This window comes from Elephas maximus, chromosome 22 (assembly GCF_024166365.1).
Source record: "Elephas maximus indicus isolate mEleMax1 chromosome 22, mEleMax1 primary haplotype, whole genome shotgun sequence".
NCBI classification, from domain to species: Eukaryota; Metazoa; Chordata; class Mammalia; order Proboscidea; family Elephantidae; genus Elephas; species Elephas maximus.
In genome coordinates, this window is record NC_064840.1 from 14680914 (window position 1) to 14699112 (window position 18199).

Below are 18199 nucleotides of genomic sequence, written 5' to 3' on the forward strand. Positions count from 1 at the left end.
TGCCATCTGCATATTGCAGGTTGTTAATGAGTCTTCGTCCGATCCTGTTGCCCCATTCTTCTTCATATAGTCCAGCTTCTCAGAATATTTGCTCAGAATACAGATTGAATAGGTATGGTGAAAGAATACAACCCTGACACTCACCTTTCCTGACTTTAAACCACACAGTATCCTCTTGTTCTGTTCGAACGATTGCCTCTTGATCTATATAAAGGTTCCTCATGAGCACACTTAAGTGTTCTGATATTCCCCGTCTTCACAAAGTTAGGATACTTTGTTAGCATCCACACAGTCGAATGCCTTTACGTGGTCAATAAAACACAGGTAAATGTCTTTCTGGTATTCTCTGCTTTCAGCCTGTCTCCATCTGACATCAGCAATGATATCCCTGGTTCCACGACTTCTTCTGAATCTGGCTTGAATTTCTGGCAGCTCCCTGTCAATATACTGCTGCAGCTGCTTTTTGAATGATCTTCAGCAAAATTTTACTTGTGTGTGGTATTAATGATAAAAAAAAAAAAAAATTTCCACATTCAGCAGGATCACCTTTCTTGGGAATAGGCATAAGTATGGATCTCTTCTAGTCGGTTGGCCAAGTAGCTATCTTCCAAATTTCTTGGCATAAATGAGTGAGCACTTCCAGCACTGCATCCATTTATTGAAAAACATCTCCATTGGTATTCTGTCAATTCCTGGAGCCTTGTTTTTCGCTAATGTCTTCAGTGGTACCATCAGTTTCCACTCGTGTGCTGCCTCCTGAAATGATTGAATGTCGACCAGTTCTTTTTGTATAGTGACTCTGTGTATTCCTTCCATTTTCTTTTGATGCTTCCTGCGTCTTTTAATATTTTCTCCATAGAATCTTTAGATAGTGCAACTTGAGGCTTGAATTTTTTCTTCAATCCTGTCAGCTTGAGAAACGCCAAGCATGTTCTTCCCTTTTGGTTTTCTGTCTCCTGGTATTTGCACATTTCATTATAGCACTTTACTTCGTCTTCTTGAGCTGCCCTTTGAAATCTTCTGTTCAGCTCTTTCACTTCATCATTTCTTGTTTTGCTTTAGCTACTGGATGTTACAAGAGTAAGTTTCAGAGTCTCTTCTGACCTCCATTTTCGTCTTTTCTTTCTTTCCTGTCTTTTGCTTTCTTCATGTGTGATGATGTCCTTGATGTCATTCCACAACTCATCTCAGCTTCAGTCATTAGTGTTCAATGTGTCAAATCTATTCTTGAGATGGTCTCTACGTTCAGTTGGGATATACTCAAGGTCGTACTTTGGATCTCGTGGACTTGTTCTAATTTTCTCCAGTTTCAACTTGAACTTGCATATGAGCAATTGATGGTATGTTCCACAGTCAGCCCCTGGCCTTGCTCTGACTGATGATACTGGGCCTTTTCATCCTCTCTTTCTACAGATGTAGTTGACTTGATTCCTGTGTATTCCATCTGGCAAGGTTCACATGTATAGTCGGCTGTTTATGTTGGTGAAAAAAGGTGTTTACAATGAAGAAGTTGTTGGTCTTGTAAAATTCTATCATGTGATCTCCGACATTGTTTCTGTCACCAAGGCCATATTTTCTAACTACCGATCCTTCTTCTTTGTTTCCACCTTTCGCATTCCAGTCACCAGTGATTATCAGTGCATCCTGATTGCATGTTTGATCAATTTCAAACCACAGAATTTGGTAAAATCTTCAGTTTCTTTGCCTTTGACCTTAGTATTTGGTGTGTAAATTTGAATAATAGTTGTATTAACTGTCTTCCTTATGGGCGTATGAATATTATCCTATTGCTGACAGCATTGTACTTCAGGATAGATCTTGAAGTGTTCTTTTTGATGATGAATGGAACGCCATTCTTCTTCAACTTGTTGTTCCCAGCATAGTAGACCATATGATTTTCCAATTCAAAATGGCCAATACCAGTCCCTTTCAGCTCACTGATGCTTAGGAAATCGATATTTGTGCCTTCCATTTCCTTTTATGATATGATAGAACATTCTTAAAATGAACATATTCATTGCTCAAGTCCCCACAATTTTGAGGTTACAAAAGCCCTGCTATAACTATTTTAACTACTAAATCGACCATTTTTAAAATTAGCTCTCACTCAAACATTCCTCCCTGGTAACTGCTGTATCTATTTTTGCCCACGTGTTTTGGGGTGAGATATCCAATCATACCATACAAATCAGTTGCAAAGTGAAATTGCAAATCTTGCAAAAGCTGCAGGATTTAATGATGCTGGCAAAAGTGATAGTGGAAGAGTACGGAAGTGGTAATTACATGGGTAAATATAAACGACTTTTTTCTTATTATTTAAATCTCTTTAAAAGATAATTGCCTGCTTATGCAAAAATAATAAGTGTATTTTGGGGTTTATAACGTGGAAATAAAGAGTATGACAATAATAGCACAAAGGCTGGGAGGGAGGAAATGGAAGCATACTGCTGTAGAGTCCTTACACTACATGTGATGTGGCATAATACCACTTGAAGGTAGGCTGAGAAGTTAAGGATGTATGCTAAAATCCTAAAACAGTGACCGGAATAACAAACAAACAGGTTTAGCTAATAAGACAACAAAGGAATTAAAACGGAATACACACATACTTAATTCAAATACTCAATCTAAAAGAAGACAGAAAAGGAGGCAAAAAGGGAACAAAGAACAGATACTTTTATGGATTAAATGGTGTCCCCCCAAAACGTGCGTCAACTTGGCTAGGCCATGGTTCCCAATATTGTGTGGTTGTCCTCCATTTTGTGATCTGATACAATTATCCTACCTGTTGTAAATCCTAACCTCTGTGATATTAATGAGGCAGGGTTAGAGGCAGTTATGTTAATGAAGCAGGACACAATCTACAGGACTAGGTTGTCTTTTGAGTCAATCTCTTTTGAGATATGAAAGAGGGAATTGAGCAGAGAGACGGGGACCTCATTACCACCAAGAAAGAGGAGCCAGGTCCTTTGGACCCTGGGTCCCTGAACTGAGAAGATCCTAGACCAGGGGAAGATTGATGACAAGGTCCTAATCCCAGAGCTGACAGAGAGAAAGCCTTCCCCTGGAGCTGGCACTCTGAGTTCAGACTTCCTGCCTCCTTAACTGTGAGAGAATAAACTTCTGTTTGTTAAAGCCACCCACTTGTGGTATGTCTGTTATAGCAACAATATAGCAGCACTAGGTGAATAAGACAGATGGGAACAGAAAGCGAAATGGTAAATTAAAGCCAGCCTTATTTATCGATAGTTACACTAAATGTGAATAGTCTAACCACCCTAGTTAAAAGTAAGACCAACTATGATATCCACAGGAAACTCACTTTTAAATGTAAAGACACAAGATAAAGTAAAAAATGGGAAAAAAAAAAAAAATATACCATCCTAGCACTAATCAGAAGAAAGCCGGAGTGGCTGTATTAATATCAAACAAAACAGATTTCAGAGCGAATAACATAACCAGGGAGAGAGAAGGACATTTCATAACGATAGCGGGTCAGTTCATCAAGAGCACATAGCAGCCCTAAACGTTTCCGTACCTGAAAGCGGTGCTGGAGGTCTGTGCAATCGACAGCAACACCGCTGACAAGTGAAGCTTTGACCAGGTTATATCACTCCGTAGTGGAGTAGAGGAAATTCATAAAGGTGATGACACAAGAAAAGGCTGAGACCATTAAATCGATAGAGCCCTAAAATAGTCTTTTCAAAAATGACCCTTCTTAGCTCTGTGAAACTCAGTCTTGTGGTGAAGGATATTTTATTGCCTATGATTCTGTTGGAAAAAACTATGCCAACAAAATCAATAATGAAAAATGTGTTTATAGATAAACTCCACGGGTGCTGTGAGTGAGCCGTGGTTTAATCACTTCCACACTTGGCAGAGCACCCAGCTGAGGTGGGTGCTGTGTGGCAGTTGCTTATCGAGCTGCTGGTCCCTTCGTGCACTTACCAGCGCAGCCGCTCATCCTGCATTTTCTGGCTGAGCTCAAGCCCAGCCGCATCAGTTGTCAGGTGACTTTGGACCAGTTGCTTAACCACTCAGAGCTGCTGTTAAAGTGAGGCTACCGATGCTCCTCCCGAGATGGAAGTGACAACTCAAAGAGAGGAGACAAGCAGAAGTGTCCGAACGCACGAAATTTCTGTGCAAATAGCGGTTTTTATCTCTGTTTTGTTGTTTATTGTGCTTTCTCAAAGCCAGCGCAGAGCGGAAGTATTAGCAAGAGGAGCGTGTTAGGACAGGTCATCCTGGAGCAGGAGCATGTGTCTCCTACTTAATGTAGACGCCCGCTGGCATCTTTTGCAGCATATCTGTTTCTTTTGAGTCAGAATGAAAATAATTTGCTGAGATATTTGCTGGGGGAATGTGTTGTGTGGCCTTTTGTGATCTGTCTGTGCCCCAAGTTTATCAGAGTTCTCAGGGAAGTAGAACTGTTGTACATACGATGCAACATTTAGCTACAGAGGACTCTGTGTTTGTTTATAATCACCTACTTAGCTTACTGACAGCTTGAAAATCTTGCTAAGAGGCCCCAAAGAATTATTTTCTCCCAATTCTTTGTATTTATGTAGAGCTGAGTAAAGTGATACTTTATAGTAAGATCCTAAGTTCAAAGCATTTATGTTTAAAGACAAAGTACAAGACGAGAAAAAAGCAAAGATGGGAAGATGGATTGCAAAGAGAAGAAAAGTGAAAAGCTTTGTCCGGACAATAGGAAGGTACAGGAAATAGATCTGGATGTATGGGCGAGCAGCAGAGAAAATTAGCATTATTGGCAGGTTAAATATGCTTTTATAACCCAGCACTATAGAGTATACAATAATAAAAGGCAAAAGTGATTGGCCTGTTCTCAGCATTTTATATGGCTTATGTCTTTTTAATCTGCCCAGCAGTCCTGCATGGCAGGCAGTGTTATCATTCTCGGTTTTACAGGTGAGGAAACAGGCTTCCAGATGTTAAATAACTGCCCCGAGGCCTTCAGCGACCCAGTGGCAGAGCTGGATTTGAATCCAGATGAATGAAACCAGAGCGTGTTAACAGCCACACAATTATTTCTCAGTGAACACTGAATAGTGAAATCGTTTGGAATGGGACATGATCCAGCATGATGTGGAAAAGTAAAGCGTTTCCTTGGGTGAATCTTTAAGGGGAAGAGGTAACTTAGTGAATGAGAGTAATAAAAAAATTATATGGTGAGGAAAGGAGAATAAATGACATTCCAAATACAGAAATGCTTATGCTTCTGCTAGAACAGTGTGGATTCCTGTAGGCCACTCATCGGCCGACTTGAGCATCTGTCCCTGGAGTGTCTGGAGCCTGAGAATGTAGATGCCTCACAAGCCCCCAGGTGATACTGATGCTGTGCTCAGGGACCTCGCTCTGAGAATCGCCATGGACAGTTCAAGGAAGGCTAGAGACATGGTCACTGGGGTCCAGAGGAATTGATCTGGGCAGCAGCATTCATGCCGCTGGGGAGGGGGGCGTAAAATCAGAATTTTGAAAAAGTGTGGTGATAGTTCAGTTCACATTTTAGGATAGTGCAAGATATAAAGCACTGCTACTAAAACGTGTCTGGGGAGTGGTGAGGAGGGTTGTAAAAGACTTACTAACCCAAAACCCGTTGCCGTCGAGTTGATTCCAACTCATAGCGACCCTATAGGACAGAGTAGAACTGCCCCATAGAGTTTCCAGGGAGTGCTTGGTGGATTTGAACAGCTGACCTCTTTGGTTAGCAGCTATAGCTCTTAACCACTACACTACCAGGGTTTCCATTAAAGGCTTTTATTTGTAAAAATCACTTACAATCTAAGTTAAAGGCTAGTTTCAGGCACTGCTAATGCCTAGAACAGAGCCTGGCCTGTAATTTAAAATAAAATAAAAAGTTGCTGTTGAGTCGATTCCGACTCATAGTGACCCTATAGGACGGAGCAGAGCTGCCCCATAGAATTCCCAAAGAGCGCCTGGTGGATTCGAACTGCCGACCTTTTGGTTAGCAGCTGTGGCACTTAACTGCTACACCCCCAGGGTTTCCTGGCCTGTAATAGGTGCTCAGTAATTATTTGTTGCATGAATGAATGGATAAACAGAAGAATGAATTAAGTACTCCATATGTTAAAGCCACTCAGCATTTAATTGAGATATATATATATATATATATATATATTTACACTTACTTTTCTAGATCTGTCACATACAAGGAGCCCTGATGGGGCAGTGGTTAAGAGCTCAGCTGCTAACCGAAAGGTTGACAGTTCGAATCCACCAGCTGCTCCTTGGAAACCCTATAGTGCAGTTCTACTGGGTCCCTATAGGGTTGCTGTGAGTCAGAATCGACTTGACGGCAACAGGTTTGGTTTTTGGGTCACATACAAACTTTTTTTTTTTTTTTTCAATTTATCTTTGTGGTAGAGATAATTTTTGGGGAAAAAATTCAAAATGTGTAAGTGAATATACAGTAATTTTCTTCCTAACCCTGTCCCTTTGCCCCAGTTTCTTTCCTTAGAGACCAGTCTAGGATATCAGTGTCTTGTATATTCTTTCAGGATATTCTGTGTGTGTGTGTTTGAATATTTAAAAACACTAAGGTAGTATAGCATATTACTACTCAGTACCTTACTTTTTTTATCTAACATTCTATTTTGTTGATCGTCTCTTACAGGTTACATTACATATAGGGCTAACTCTTTTTTTTTTTTTTTAAACTGCTCATTTTGTTCCAAAGTGTGGAGGTACCATAGCTTAACTAGGTTTGTACTGATGGACAGTTAGATAGATTCCATTCTTCCCACGTAGCTGATAGCACTTCAGTGAATGTCATTGTGTGGACTTCTCTGTGTACATACGTAGGCAGATCACTGGATCAAAGAGCATATACATTTGTAATTTGGCAGATGTTATCACATTTCCTCCAAAGTTGGTGAATTAATTTATGCTGCCACCAACAATGTAAGAGAGAGCTTGTTACCCCCCAAAATAAAATGATATTAAAAAAATATATAAAAAGAGAGAGCCTGTTTTTCCATATGCTCAACAGAATGTTTGAAATTTTCTGTCTTTGTCATTCTGATTAAAAACGGTATCATATTGCAGTTTTTATTTGTATTTTTCTAATTGTGAGTGGATTTTTACTTTTTTACACGTTTAAATGTCAGTTGTATTTTCTTTTTTGTGAACAGTGCGGCTCAGGTCCTTTGCTCACTTTTCAGTTGTTCTTTTCTTATGGAATCTTAGGGATCTTTCATATACCAAGGAAATTGGTCCTTTGTGATATGTGATACAATTTTTTTTAACAGTTTGTCATTTAATTCTGTTTACATTACATAATTGTTACAATTGTGCATGTTAAGTGAATTTAAAATCGTTCCCTACATTGTTTCTTTCTACATAGGAATTCTTAATATTTGGGATCTAAGGACTGATAGGTATCCCATTCATCGTTTTGAGCATGATGCAAGAATCCAGGCGCTGGCCCTCAGCCGGGAAGATGCCACTGTTGCCACAGCTTCTGCCTTTGATGTCATAATGTTATGCCCTAATGAAGAAGGATATTGGCACATAGCTGCAGAATTTGAAGTTCAGAAACTGGTGAGCTGCTAGTCTGGTCATTTTATTTTTCATTCTGAGAATCTGTGTGTCTAGTGTAAATAAATAGTAATGATGTTGGCAGCTCTTATTCACTCCGGGCTTCTGTGGGCTTTAAAATTGTAAATCTCATAACCAAAAAAACCACCTTGACTTCAAGTCAGTTCTGAGTCTTAGCAACCCTATAGAACCCAGTAGAACTCCCCCATAGTGTTTCCAAGGCTGTAATCTTTACAGGAGCACACTGCCACATCTTTCTCCCATGGAGCCATTGGTGGGTTCAAACTGCTAGCCTTTTGGATAGCAGCTGAGTGCTTAACCGCTGTACCACCAGGGCTCTTTTAAGTCTCCTAACAGCCCTGTGAAATAGGTAGTATTATGTTCCCCATTGACCAAGAGGAGCCCTAGCGGCAAAGTGGTTAAGAGCCCAGCTGCTAACCAAAAGGTCAGTAGTTCGAATCCACCAGCCGCTCCTTGGAAACCCTATGGGGCAGTTCTCCTCTGTCCTATAGGGTCACTATGAGTTGGAATCGACTCAACAGCAGTGGGTTTGGGTTTGGTTTGGTTTGGTTTGGTTTGGTTTGGTTGACCAAGAAGCAAACAGAGTCTGAGAGCAGTGAACTGACATCCCCCAACTCCGAGAGATGAGAAGTTTTGATTCAAACCTCAGGGCTGGCTCTCATCGCTGTGGTCCTCGGTCTCACTAGGACTGACATGATGGACTTTCACCCCTGGAAGCGGAGCTCAGTTTCTGGCCTAATAAGTGAAAATGAGTTCAGAGGTGTCATCCCAGTCCATATGGGAAGGAAGGTTTCCATCCTATGCTTTCTTGTCCCAAGATTTTCTCACCTGGAATTAAGAGTAACTCTTGAGTGAAAACGATTTAAGTGAGTGTTAATTGGGTAACTATGTTTCAGGATACCATGTGTGAAGCTGTGCCAGCCTTAAGAATTCTTTGCTTAGTGCGCATTTCAGAGTTCAGTCACTAGTACCTGTCTTGTTTGTACACAGACCCTCTACATTTGCCTGGTAGAAGATGATTTGCTAGCGTGAAGGAAAGTAGTATATGAAGGCTCAAATCTGTGCTGAATTTTGGTTCAATTTAAATAAACTTGATTTTGGCACTGATAGGAGAATGAGCAGAAAAGTCAACATGGAAATAATGAATTGATGGTCTGACTTGGAACAAATCCTTATTCCTTTCCCTTTTTCTTGGTAGAAATCTGTTAGACTTGAATAACTTAAAAAGCGAGGGCATTACTGCATCACCTTCGTCAGCTTCTTGCCCCTTCAGTGATCAGATCTCTGCCACTGGGATATGGTATTCCCCCAGAACTGCCTGATATTGTCATCTCATCTTGGGGTTTTATTAGAAAGCACACTGATTCCTGTTTGTTTTTGAAGCTACCATAGTGCTTATTACTTGGTCTCGGATCCAAGAACACGGTAGACTAGCAATAACTCTATGAACTCAGTTACTCGAGATGTGAGCCCCTCTATAAAGGGTAAATCCTGCTTTGGCAATAGGTAGCATCCTGGCACAGTTGAACAGCGTTTTGAAGTCATTTGCAGCTCCCACCGAATGGCACAACTGTCTTCATCCTGAGCCTCTTAGTCTGTCAGGTATCCAACATGATGATGAAGTCAAATGGCTAGACTGAGGATGTCAGTGGTAGGAAAATAAGTAATGGTTTTTAGAATAGGAATGAGGAGAAGTAAGCAATCATTGCAGGAGCATGTTTGATAACACTTTTTATGTATTATTTCTTGCTCTGGGTAAGGGGTTGCCACAGAACGCTCTGAGTATCCTTGGAAAAGGTCCCCTGGCCTGTAGAGCTGGACTGTTTTTTGTCTTCCCCAGATACACTCCCTGAATAGCCATGGCAGCGTTCCCAGGTTTGTAATATTAGCCTAGTACATCTATCCTTTGTGATGGATCCACGGCTCAGGACGTGGGCTGCCTGCTGCTTACACTGCTGGGCCCCGGGATTAGCAGAGTCACCTAGATGTTTACTCTCTTCCAGCTTCTCTGGACAGTCTTCAGGGCTTGGGCTTTTGAATTCATTTGGCGCCATTGTCAGGTGAACGCTGTCCTTTCACACTGGATTTTCATGATTACAGAGTGTGGCGCACCTTCAGCACGCAGACTGTCCTGATTTACTCAAGGGGGATGTAAACTGTGCTAGTGGGAAATGGGCTGCTTCTGGGTATATAAAAGCAAATTCTTCTTGAAGGGCACTTCTCAGACCCAGGCAGGTTAGAGAAGGTGGTAGGAATAATGCATGTCTTGGGTACTGTGGTAAAATAAAAATGCTTGTTTGTAATGGCCTTCCTCCCCTCCGATGGCTGGACGGACTCTCTGTGGAATCACCGCATAGCATTGAAACCAGGAGAGGGCAGTTAGTGCAGACACTTATAACCTTTAGCAAAACATTTTTTGGGGTGTACATAGATGTTAAAATGCAGTTCTTGTTCGTTTGTAACTAAGTAAGTTTTATTTATTCCTTTTCTTGTAAAAAAAAAAATCAGCATTAATTTCTTGAACAGTTATTACACTCTCATGGCTCATAACTTAGAAGACATAAGGTTTACTGAGAAATCTCCCTTCCATCCCATCCCACAACCAGTTTCCCTCCCTGAAGGCAGCCGTTGTTAGTGGACTCATGCACGTAGAAGCCAACTGCAGTACCTCATAGGCTTCCTCTGCCCCCATCTTTGGTACATATGTTAGCATGCTGAATCCTGGCTCTCACCTTGCTTCCTTGCTTCCCCCAGAAAATTAGCCCTGGAGTTTATTTCATTCGCTTCACTTTGTAAAGACTTTCTTCATGTGTTTTTGTGTGACTGCATAATATTCCACTGTTTAGCTGTACTAAATGTCATTCATTTAGTCCCTTAGTGAGGGATGTTTAGGCTTTCCAGTGTTTAGCTGTAACAAAATAGTGCTGCTGTGAATTACCTTGCATGTACTTGTTTTACATACATGTGATTTTCTTTGTAAGTAAATTCCCAGAAGGAGACTTACTGGACCAGAGCATATGTGCATTTGACATTTTTATAAGTGTTGCTAGGTTTCCCTCTATAGAAGTTGGACCAGTTCATATCCCACCAACAATAAGTGGGATATGAACATAAATGTGGTTGTGCCCTTCTACTTCCAGCCAAGTGTGTTATCAGACTTTTTGATCTTTCCCAATACAACTGGTGAAAATAGTATCTCAGTCCATTTTTACTGTGTATTTCTCTTATTAGGAGTGTATTGTGTTTTTCTTATGGTGAACATCTTTTCATTTATATCTGAGCTATTTGTGTTTCATGTTTTGTGTCCTGTCCCTCTGCCCACCTTTTTTTGTTGGGCTGCCGGTCTTCTCATTGATGTGTAGGAGCAGTTGTATATTTTTGACCAAGTCAAGATGAATTTTAGGTGCGACATCAAGGACTAAACAACTCTCATCCATTAACAGGTTGACTACCTTGAAATAGTTCCAGATACCGGAAGGTACCCTGTGGCAATAGCGACTGCTGGAGATCTGGTCTACCTGCTAAAAGCTGAAGACTCTGCCCGAACCCTTCATTACGTCTACGGCCAGCCTGTCACATGTCTTGATGTCTCAGCCAACCAAGTTGCTTTTGGCGTGAAGAGTTTGGGATGGGTATACGAAGGAAACAAGGTACTAAAAATAGCAAGATGTACAATTAATAAGAACATAGATTTTCTTAAAGAAGGCTTAAGAAATTAAAGCTCTCTGATATTTTTCTGGATAGACTAGGGTAATAATCAGAATAATTAAAAAAAAAATTAGGCATCTCAAAAGGACATAAAATGAAAAGTAATTGGCTCTATTCTCCTTCCTTGCCCTAGTCCTACTCCACAAAAGAAGCTATTAACATTTTTTAGATATCCTTCTAGAAAAATTTAATGTATATGGGATTATAGTATACATACTCAATAGTATACCTTGGAGAGCATTCCGTATCGGCATAGACGAAGTTCCCTCTCCAGAGGATTCCAGTATATGCTTATAACCCATAGTTTTTGTTCATTTTTAATCATTCTCCTCACCGGTGGGCATTTAGATTGTGTTTACTGTTTTGGCTATTATAGACAATGCCACAGGAAATATTGCAACTTGCAAAAGTCCTTGCGTTGTAAGTATATCTCTAACATAATAAATCCGTGCAATTATATTGCTTGGTCAGAGGGTGTGTACATTTAAGGTGTTGATGGACATTGTCAAATTGTTCTCCAAGAAGGTTGCATTAAAACTTACATTCTTACCAACAGTGCGTAAAAGGGCCTTCTGATACTCTTTGAGCCAGAAGCAGGGAGTCAGGTTTTTAATTGAAATTCTTTGAATGATGACTAAATTTCATCACTACCTACCATTTTACTATCCTGACTGCAGGCCAAGTACTTAGCCTTGAACCTTATTTATAGAACTTCTCTTTCCCTTTCAGTAGGATGAGGGTGTTGTGTTTTGTTTTGTTTTTCCTCCAATTTGCCTGCTCCTGACCCTGCTGGCAGCCTCCTCTGATGACACCTTCTCCCTGGGAAGGAGCCCCCTTTTCCACATAGCAGTATAGTGACTGGTGAGGAATTGGGCTCTGGCCACACATTACCTGAGTTCGAATCCCAGCCCTACTACCTACTAGTTATGCGACCTTAAGCAGGTTGCTTAAACCTCTCCGTGCCTCAGTTTCCCCGTTTTTAAAATGAGGATCATAATAGGACCTATTTTACGGAGTTGTAGGATTAAATGAAAAAAAAGTACGTAGGATTTTAAACAGTGCCTGGCACATAAGAGTTACCTATCATTGTGTGCGTCCTGCTATTTCCATTACCCATAGCTGGACTCTGGCCTCTGGTTTGATTTTGTATGTCCTATTTCCCCTGTGTTAAGTCACCTGTACGGTCAAATCGTATTTATGTAGGTGCCACTCGTTTTGCATCCTAGCAAGTGCTCAGAGAATTGAAGCATCCTGGATTCCAATGATACACTCTTCCTCCGGGAGGGCAAATAAAACAGTAGAAAATATATTTAGCTTATTTTAATTTCACGGTAAGACGGTCCTCCCTTTGTGCTCAAGTCAGACTGTTTCCTTGGAGCATATCCAGCATATCTTAGCTGGAAGGTCTATGATGATATAATTTAACTCCTGTGTTTTATCATCCCACAAAGCAGGGGGAGGGGGAAAGAGTCAGTTTCCTAAGGCAGTTTCCTTTCTCAGACTTTGAAAAAACTTTCTTTTCAGATCCCTGGTGAGCTCATTTGTTGAGAGAGGAGAGACTGTTTGCTTTCTAATTTTCCGTTCATTATGTTTTCAGATTTTGACTGTGATTTATTTCTAGATGTCTCCATGTAGTGAGGTGGTGGTTGCGTCTGATACTCGCCTGGTTTAAACTTTTCGTACACCTGGCGGGTCCTGTTTCCCTTTATCTGAATGGATTTTTTTCTGTAGTGGTAGAATCGTAGTGACAGATTTGAGAAACCAGTGAAGAGGCTAGTTCAGCACAGAATTAGGGTGGGAAGATGCTTTAGACACAGATGTAGGTCAATGTTTTTTTGGGTGCCTCTCAAGATTTCCAGTCCAATTAAAAGCATTAGTTGTAAGAATCAGCTGATTAATACATGAATTTTACAAAACTGTATTTTAAAAAGTTTATAGCCCCTCAGAGTACCTTTGACATGTTTCATTGGTGTTTTAAAATTAGGAATAGATATAAATTTGCTTCAGGAATGTGTCTCAGTATCCCACTGAAAGCTAACAGTAGCGTTTAGTCATCCAGATATACTTGTGAGTATAACAGGAAGCCTCCAAATACTTGGGTGGGTGGGTAACTGGTTGTTGTTGGTAATAACTGGTAATAACGTTGCATTGAGGTATTTCTTCAACATGAATGCCACCCACTGAAACCTGAGAAATGCCAGTCTTCATCTGTGGCACTTTCCTTATTTTTGCAGAGGCAGGACTTGCCATCTGATTGTGTTTAATGGATTGTTTTGAACTTCTTCGGAAAAGCCTCCATTTATAAGAAATGTAATTGCTGTGTATCGTTTCTGTGAATTAAGCCCTATCCTGGTGGGTCTGGGAGATTTCCATATTGTCCTGCTATGCCATAATGAGATGTTGTAATTCCCAAACAGTCTCCTGTGCAGGACATAGTGTCACTGTGCTGGTGAATGCCATGTTTTGGCCGTGTTTGTGCTTCGCCTGGCATAGCGTGCCCCAGCACATTTTATTAGGTTGGTGTCAGCCCATTAGCAGTGGAGTTTGCCTGGAGCTATATACGCACTGGGGTTTGTGTCTCTGCCTCTGGCCTGTATCTCTAGGATTCAGATGAAGGCTTTATGAGAACAGAGAGTTTGGTTTATCTTTGTTTGTACCTGATACAGAACTGGAGTTCATCTGTAGTCCATTATTGATTAACTGTGATAAAAGCAGACAGTGAAGTCCAAAATGTCAAAATCTAATTGTAGTTAGAAACTTAAATCTGTCTAACCTGTAAAAGTATTACAGAGGTCTTATTTTTGTTCAGTTAGTGTCTTTGCACTATACAATGACCATGTTAGCGTTTTACAGGCACCACGGCTATATGAACATTGAGTAATAATGATTCAAATTCATCCATTCCTATATCTGGCTAGCCATCACCAAATGGTTACAGAGCCCCACTTGTGTTTCTGGCATTGGAGCGTTAAAATAGCATTACGCACAGATTTTTACCAATGGGTGCTTGTTAGGTGACCTCGCTCTGTTTACAAACATGGTTTTCTAAGGAAATGAAACCAGGTAATTTAAGGACGGCTTATCTATTTAATCTTTTTAAAAAGCTTGTGAATACAATTCAGATAGGGACCAGAGAGCAAGGTCATGCTCTGGCCTTTCTCAGTTTCCCCATGAGGTAGGGATTCCCAGACTTGGATTTCAGAGACCAGAGACAAGGGTTACACTTTGGTTTGCCAACATTTTCTTTGACTAGTAAAGTCATAGAAGAATTGGCTGGTATCTATTCGTACCTTTTCATAAAAGATCAGCTCTTTAAACATCTTTAAAAAAAAAGTATTTTTTGATTAGGTGATACATTCATCTCCTTCAGAAATGAAAAGATAGGAAAGGATGTACTGTGGGGAGACTCCATCTACTTCTTTCACCCTCTCAACCAGTTTCTCTCCCCGCAACCAAACCAATGTGGCCAGGTTCTTGTGCGTCCTTCCAGGTTCTGGGTTTATAAACAAATTACTGTTGGCACAGTGGGTAAAACGCTCGGTGCTAACCAAAAAGGTCGATGGTTCGAACCCACCAGGAGGAGAAAGATACGGCAGTCTGCTTTCATAAAGATTACAGCCTTGGAAACCCTGTGGTGCAGTTCCAGTCTGTCCTGTAGGGTCTCTGTGAGAGTTGACTCACCAGCAATGGGTTTTTGAAGCAAATTACCAGTACATGCACTTAACCTGCCTTTTTTTTTTTTTTAGTTTGTTATAGAAAGCCTGTTTTTTTTTTATTTTAAAGTTTTTTTTTTTCTTTATTATTGTGCTTTAGATGAAGGTTTACAGAACAAAGTAGCTTCTCATTAAACAATTAGGACACATACTGTCTTGTGACATCAGTTACTACCCCATGACATGTCAACACTCTGCCTTCTCAACCTTGTGTTCCCTACTACCAGCTTTCTTGTCCCCTCCTGCCTTCTAGTCCTTGCCCCTGGGCTGGTGTGCCCCTTTAGTCTCGCTTTGTTTTATGCACTTACCCCTCTTTGTAATATAAATGGTAACATACCATGTTACTGTTCTGCATCTTTCTCTTCCCTCAACAAAATCTCTTGGAGATTGTTTCCTCATTTCTTATGACCTAATAAAGAGCTTCGTGGTGTTTTTTTTTTTTTTTTGCAACTTCATGATATCCCACCTTGCTGGATATACCATAATTAATTTGATCAGTCCCCTACTGGTGGCCATTACGTTGCTCCCAGTCTTTTGCTGTTGCTAACAACTCTTGGCCCACGTAAGTGTATTTGGAGGATCAGCTCCTCAAAGTAGACTTGCTGGGTCAGAGGGCCACGTGCCTTCACCCTTTTGTAGATGTTGCCCTCCATGCCAGCTGTGCCGTGGGCAGTGGTGGATGAGCCTGCTTCCTATTCCCTTGACCTCTTGTGGGCTTTACAGAAAGATCACAACACACTAAGGCCACAAGAGCTATACAGAGATCTGTCTGGTCCTGCCCTTCACTTGAATTATTTGGCAGTGCCCTGGTATTAGGCAGATGGATGACTAGACCACAAAGCTCCACGTAGAACGAGTACAGTGGAGCCGCCAGCCCTCTCAGGTCTCGGTTATGGAGGAGAGAGCTGAGCACACACTGACCTGAGCCCCCTCTTGGCTTACTTGATACCCATTTGAGGGAGAGTCTGTATCTCTTAAGCCAGTAAGCTTACCTGCCTCTTTTTTGTAAACTGAGGAGGGCTGAGCACAATGGCCTCTGGGCTCCTGTCCTGCACCCGTAGTCCTTGATCCTTTGATTACGTGACTAGGTGGCTTAAGCGGTTTTTCAGTCACCTGTGGAGTTGCGTTGAGCCGATCCGCCAATGGAAGATGCTGTGTAGCTGAGGGACCCATTTGCTCTGCAGTTTCTCTCTAATGAGATCTCCTAAGGTCCGTGCTTATTACTGGTAGAAATGATAGGGCAGGAAAGTGTTTGGTATTTTTCATCAGTTCCTATGTCTTGCTGGGCAAGGGGTATGTGGCAAGAAGGGCTGCTCGAAGGTCTTTTTTGATAAAAAATACTCTTTTTTGTGTGTCTGTGTTTTAGGTGAAAGTTTACAGCACAAATTAGTTTCTCATTCAAAAATGTATACGCAAATTGTTTTGTGACATTGGTTGCAATCCCCACAATGTGTCAGCACTCTCTTAACTTTCCCGTTACACCCCAGGTTCCCTGTGTCCACTGGTCTAGGTTTCCTGTCCGTTCCTTCTTGTCTTTGCTTTTGGGCAGGAGTTACCCATTAGGTCTTGTATACTTGATTGAACTAAGAAGCACGTTCCTCACCTGTGTTATTGTTTGCTTTATAGGCTCAAAGGTGGACTCCGGGAATGGCTTCAGTTCTGAGTTAGCAGGGTGTCCAGGGGCCATAGTCTCGGAGGTTCCTCCAGGCTGTCAGACCAGTAAATCTGGTCTTTTTTGTGAATTTGAATTTTGTTACACATTTTCCTCCTGCTCTGTCTGGAACCCTGTATTGTGATCCCTGTCAGAACTGTCAGTGGTGGTAACTGGACACCATCTAGTTCATTTGGGGTCAGGCTGGTGGAGGCTGTGGTTCATGTGGTCCTTTAGTCCTTTGGACTAATGTTTTTCTTGTGTTTTTGCTTTTCTTCTTTCTCTTTTGCTCTGGACAGGATGGGACCAGCAGATGATCTTAGATGACTGCTCACAGCTTTTAAGACCCCAGACCAAAGTAGAATATAGAACATTTTCTTTATAATGTTATGCCAGTTGACCTAGATATCCCCGAAGACCATGGTCCCAGCCCTCAGCCCCATTAACTCTGTCCCTCAAGGTGTTTGGATGTGTCTAGGAAGCGTCTATGGCGTTGCCTCGGTTATATTGTGCTGACTTCCCGTATATTGTGTTTGTTGTCTTTCCGTTTGCCAAAGTTAACACTTGTCTACTATCTAGTTGATTTTCCCTCCCCACCCCTCCTCTCCCTTGTAACCACCAAAGGTTGTTTTTTTCTGTGTGTAAACCTTTCCTTGGGTTTTTGTAATTGTGGCCTTATACAGTATTTGTCCTTTTGTGATTGACTTACTTCACTCAGCATAGTGCCTTCCACATTCATCCACGTTGAGACGGTTTGCTGATTCATCATTGTTCTTTATCATTTCGTAGCATTATGTATATGTACCGTGATTTGTTTATCCATTCATCTGGTGATGGGCACTTAAGTTGTTTCCATCTTTTTGCTACTGTGAATAGTGCCGCAGTGAACGTGGGTGCAGATGTCTCTTCATGTGAGGGCTCTTATTTCTCTAGGATACATTCCTAGCAGTAGGATCACTGGATCATGTGCTATTTCTATTTCTGGCTTTTTAAGGAGGCACCATAGCATTTTCCCTAGCGGTTGTCCCATTTTACATAAAACACATACTCTAAAGTATCGGTGTAGCATTCTTACGTTCTCAGAATTCAGAGGCATAAATGACCACAAAGGCAGCCACTGCAAAGAGGCGTGTGACTGTAGGAGAAAACAAGTGTCAGAAAAGGACTCCTGCCCAACTCGTCATCGTGCTGCAGCACAAAAATGAGCATAAACTCTGTTAATGTGGCCCTTTGTGCCCAGGCGTCCCTTTAACATTTGTTTTTATTCTCATACAATCCCTGAGTCTGTCAGAAATACTTCCATACATGAGAATGTATTTATGATCCCATATCATCTTTATTAATTCTTTTCTTGCTCGAATTTAATTTTGCTCTCAGAGGTAGAGTGGTAAAATTGCCTTGTTTAAGAGCATTATGCTGACGAGGAGTCTCATGCCTCATAAAGAAGGAGAGAGCTCCACCGAGGGCTCGTAGCATCATTCCGTGTATTTGGACATATTTCCTAATTCACTTCTGAAGTACTTGGCAT

The 18199-nt window shown here is 41.2% G+C and overlaps 1 protein-coding gene across 1 annotated transcript in view; it reads left to right on the plus strand.

Annotated features, from left to right (window-relative positions):
* The window catches only part of FBXW8 (F-box and WD repeat domain containing 8), a 146557-nt gene that overhangs the window by 83541 nt on the left and 44817 nt on the right, over positions 1–18199 (plus strand). Inside the window, exons 6-7 of the mRNA XM_049865553.1 lie at positions 7385–7581; positions 11043–11249. Of these exons, the coding sequence (XP_049721510.1) occupies positions 7385–7581; positions 11043–11249 (404 nt within the window). The remainder of the gene's footprint in view (positions 1–7384; positions 7582–11042; positions 11250–18199) is intronic.